This window comes from Chaetura pelagica, unplaced genomic scaffold (genome assembly GCF_000747805.2).
Source record: "Chaetura pelagica isolate M959 unplaced genomic scaffold, ChaPel_1.0 scaffold453, whole genome shotgun sequence".
Classification (NCBI taxonomy): domain Eukaryota; kingdom Metazoa; phylum Chordata; class Aves; order Apodiformes; family Apodidae; genus Chaetura; species Chaetura pelagica.
Genome location: NW_009952879.1, coordinates 1,534,598 through 1,538,293, shown reverse-complemented (window position 1 = coordinate 1,538,293; position 3,696 = coordinate 1,534,598). Strand labels below are relative to the sequence as shown.

Below are 3,696 nucleotides of genomic sequence, written 5' to 3'. Positions count from 1 at the left end.
GTGGTCTCTCCCTTCCTTCCCTTTTGCACCTTCTGTATTTCCAAGGTTTGCCCTGTCCTCAAATCTTGGCTCAAAGGAGCCTCTGATGAGCACCAGCACTTGCCACCCTGTTGGTTCTCTGCTGGGGCTTGGAGATGAGCCTGGAGGAGCCGGTCACTGGCTCACACACCCTGGGGTGACAGATGGTTTCCAGGTCCCAGAAACCCCTCAGTGCAATAAGCACCCGGAGATGCTTTCCTTCACTACCCGTATCCCCTCCTTGTCCCAGGACCCAGCTGTGGAGATGTCCCCAGGGAGTGCGGCGCTGTGTGGGAACTGTGCTTCTGTGTGCGGCTGAGCTGGAGCCGCAGCTGAAAAAGCATTCAGGGGTGAGCCTTGATGTGGGCCCCTGTTTGAGGTGTTTTCCTGCAGAAGGGAGAAAAAAAAAACCCTTCAGAAGGAGGAAAAAAAAACACCTTGAAACCCAAGAGTAATGAAAAACACAGAGGGTTTTTAGAGCTTTCCTTTTAATTCCAGGATATAATGAGCGATTTCCCATGGAGCAGAGAGGAGGTGGGATGCTGCACAGCTTCAGAGTGCACTCGGAATAAATATAACCCATGTTTATATCTCTTTGGTATCTGTCCTCTGCAGAAGGCACCAAACCCTGCGTGTGGTTAGCTCATGAGCCCACGTCTGGTAGAACTTCACACACAGCCCATGCAGTGCAGGCAGTGGCAGGGAGCAGCTGCCTGCAACCCCTTTCCCTCTGGCAGAGTCTAGTGTCACCTCCAAGGTGAGCTGTGGAGATGTCCCCAGGGAGTGCGGCGCTGTGTGGGAACTGTGCTTCTGTGTGCGGCTGAGCTGGAGCCGCAGCTGAAAAAGCATTCAGGGGTGAGCCTTGATGTGGGCCCCTGTTTGAGGTGTTTTCCTGCAGAAGGGAGAAAAAAAAAACCCTTCAGAAGGAGGAAAAAAAAACACCTTGAAACCCAAGAGTAATGAAAAACACAGAGGGTTTTTAGAGCTTTCCTTTTAATTCCAGGATATAATGAGCGATTTCCCATGGAGCAGAGAGGAGGTGGGATGCTGCACAGCTTCAGAGTGCACTCGGAATAAATATAACCCATGTTTATATCTCTTTGGTATCTGTCCTCTGCAGAAGGCACCAAACCCTGCGTGTGGTTAGCTCATGAGCCCACGTCTGGTAGAACTTCACACACAGCCCATGCAGTGCAGGCAGTGGCAGGGAGCAGCTGCCTGCAACCCCTTTCCCTCTGGCAGAGTCTAGTGTCACCTCCAAGGTGACACGGCTCCGTGGAGGAGGCCAGGAGAGCAGCAGGTGCAGAGCTGAGGCCACGTGCAAGGAGAGCATCCTGACATGGGATGGGGGCCACCTATGTTGCCATATTGTGGTTACGCCTTGGCAGCCGCAGGAGGAAGGTCTGCAGGGAGCCGCTGCGCGGGAAACCTGCCCGCTCCTTCTTGGACCTCCAGGTGTCCTCTTCCACAGAGTAGAGGAGCGTCAGCATCTTGTTGACAGTGTAGACTGTGTCACCCCTGATGACAGCAGTGAAGAGGGCTCCTTTACTGTTGAGGAACTGCCCAGGCAGGGCTGTCCACTGCCGTGATGTCAGGTTGAAGCAGTCGATGACACAACGCAAGAAGTCATCTGAGGGGCCGTTGCGCATGATGTAGAGGTTGTCACGGTGGGACACCATGCAGTGCCCGTAGCTCTGGTGCCGCTTGAGCTCGGTGACAGGGAGCCACACGTCTTGCTGGGTCTCATACTCGTAGATGATGGTGGTGTCCAGCGGCTTCCACAAGCAAACAAAGATCTGCCCCAGGGCTTGGGCGCAGGGTGCCGCCGTGCTTGGCTGTGGCAGGTCAGAGACAAATGTCCAGGTGCTGGAGGACACATCGTACCTCTCCACAGACTTCAGGGAGATCTTCTCATACTCCCCACCAATAGCATAGAGGTAGCCCTCATGGCCCACCAGCCTGACGTCGTAGCGCAGCTGGTGAGGGCTGGGGAACTCGCTCCAGGAGTTGGCATCGGCGTCATAGCAGAAGCTGCTCTCCACCACCTGCTTGCTGGCCCCGTAGACACCACCCACAATGTAGATCTTATTATCCATGGTCGCCATGCCGGCTAGGAACGTGCTGGCGCTCAGCGGCAGGCAGGAGAGGGTCCTCCATGTGTTGGTCTCCTCATCCAGGTAGCAGATGGTCCTGGAGAGGTCCTCCAGGAACTCAAAGGTGGGTGTGTGTGCTCCCACTGCCACGAAGGTGCTGGGCAGCAGAGTCTCCACATAGGCCAACAGGTCATCAGAGAGGCAGTCCAGGTACTCCTCCAGCTCGGCGTAGCTGTCCCTGATGTAGAGCGCGGCGCAGTGGAAGAGGTCCAGGAGACCAAATATGGCAGCGGCTTGGTAGAGCAGGATGCAGTTGTCGGAGTTGATGGAGTGGATCAGGTACTTGGCCAAGGACTTCACCTGCAGGAAGGCAGCACACTCAACTGCCTGGAAGGTCTCCTCACTGCCAAGGATGGGCCTCTCCCCTGCCAGCACCCGCAGCATGGTGAAGAACCCAGAAGCACTCAGCTCCCCCAGCCCGATCTCCTCCTGCTTGCTCTCCTTCATGCCCGAGCGGAAGAGGGCTTGGAAGTACTCACTACTCTCCACCAACAAGGTCTTCTCCACCCAGAACGACTGCTCTTCCACCCGGATACACACCCGCTCCGGGGGCCCTACCCGGGAACCTTCCTCCTCCGGGGTCATCCTCAGTGGGCAGCACCCAAAGCTCCTCCGTGCCGTGCCCCGGTGCAGCCTCCACCACCCTTTGAAGCCCTCGCTGTGCAGCCTGACGCCGCCACGCCGCTGCCTTGGGATATAAATACCTCGGGCTAAAGATAGCTGAGCTCGTGATGGGGCTGCCCGGGACAGCCACCCAGCTCAGCCCCCCCAGAACACGGCAGGGCTCCGGCCTCGCCAGCCATGAGACACACCAGAGGTGCTGGCTCCGTCACATCTTGTCCCACTGGGGACTAGTTTTGCTCTCCCTGCTCTTGGGCATTCTCCTTGTGGTGTCCTAAAGGGACAGTCTGCCCCAGGGAGGGCAACGTGTTTGCATGGCTGGGAAGAGCATGTTGCCACACTATTTACTTTTTTTCTCCGTAAAAAGTAGGTTTCGTGGCTCCAGGGACGTAACAAAAGTCAATAAGTCGTGGAATGGTTTGGGTTGGAAGGGGCCTCAAAGATCATCCAGTCCCAACCCTCTGCATGGGCACAGACATCTAGACACAGACACTAGATCAGGTGGCTCCAAGCCCCATCCAATCTAGCCTTGAACACTTCCAGGGATGGGGCAGCCACAGCTTTCTCTGGGCAACCTGGACCCGTGCCTCACCACCCTCACAGTGAAGAATTTCTTCCTCATCTAAATTTAAATTTCAATTTGAAGTCTCTGTGCTGTCCAGCCTGACCGTGGGAAAGGGGCTTTGCCACCCCTGAGCGTGGCCACAGGCAGAGACAGACTGTCCTGGGACTGTTCCCTTTGCCAACATCCCCGGGGAGGAGACATGGAGCAATCTGGGTAGCATCCATCCTGGGTGCAAGGAGCCATAAACCAGCCTGTGCTTCATCTGGGGATCCCGGGGTGAGGAAAATGACATGCAGGAACCTCTTCTCACCAAGAAGTCCCCTCTGAGCACTGGGCTCC

The 3,696-nt window shown here is 56.2% G+C and overlaps 1 protein-coding gene across 1 annotated transcript; it reads right to left on the bottom strand.

Annotated features, from left to right (window-relative positions):
* Positions 1 to 1,373: 1,373 nt before the first annotated feature.
* On the bottom strand, positions 1,374 to 2,756 carry KBTBD13 (kelch repeat and BTB (POZ) domain containing 13). Its single transcript, XM_009995297.1, has one exon. The coding sequence runs from the start codon at positions 2,754 to 2,756 to the stop codon at positions 1,374 to 1,376; it is 1,383 nt and encodes a 460-aa protein (XP_009993599.1).
* Between the last annotated feature and the right edge of the window lie 940 nt (positions 2,757 to 3,696).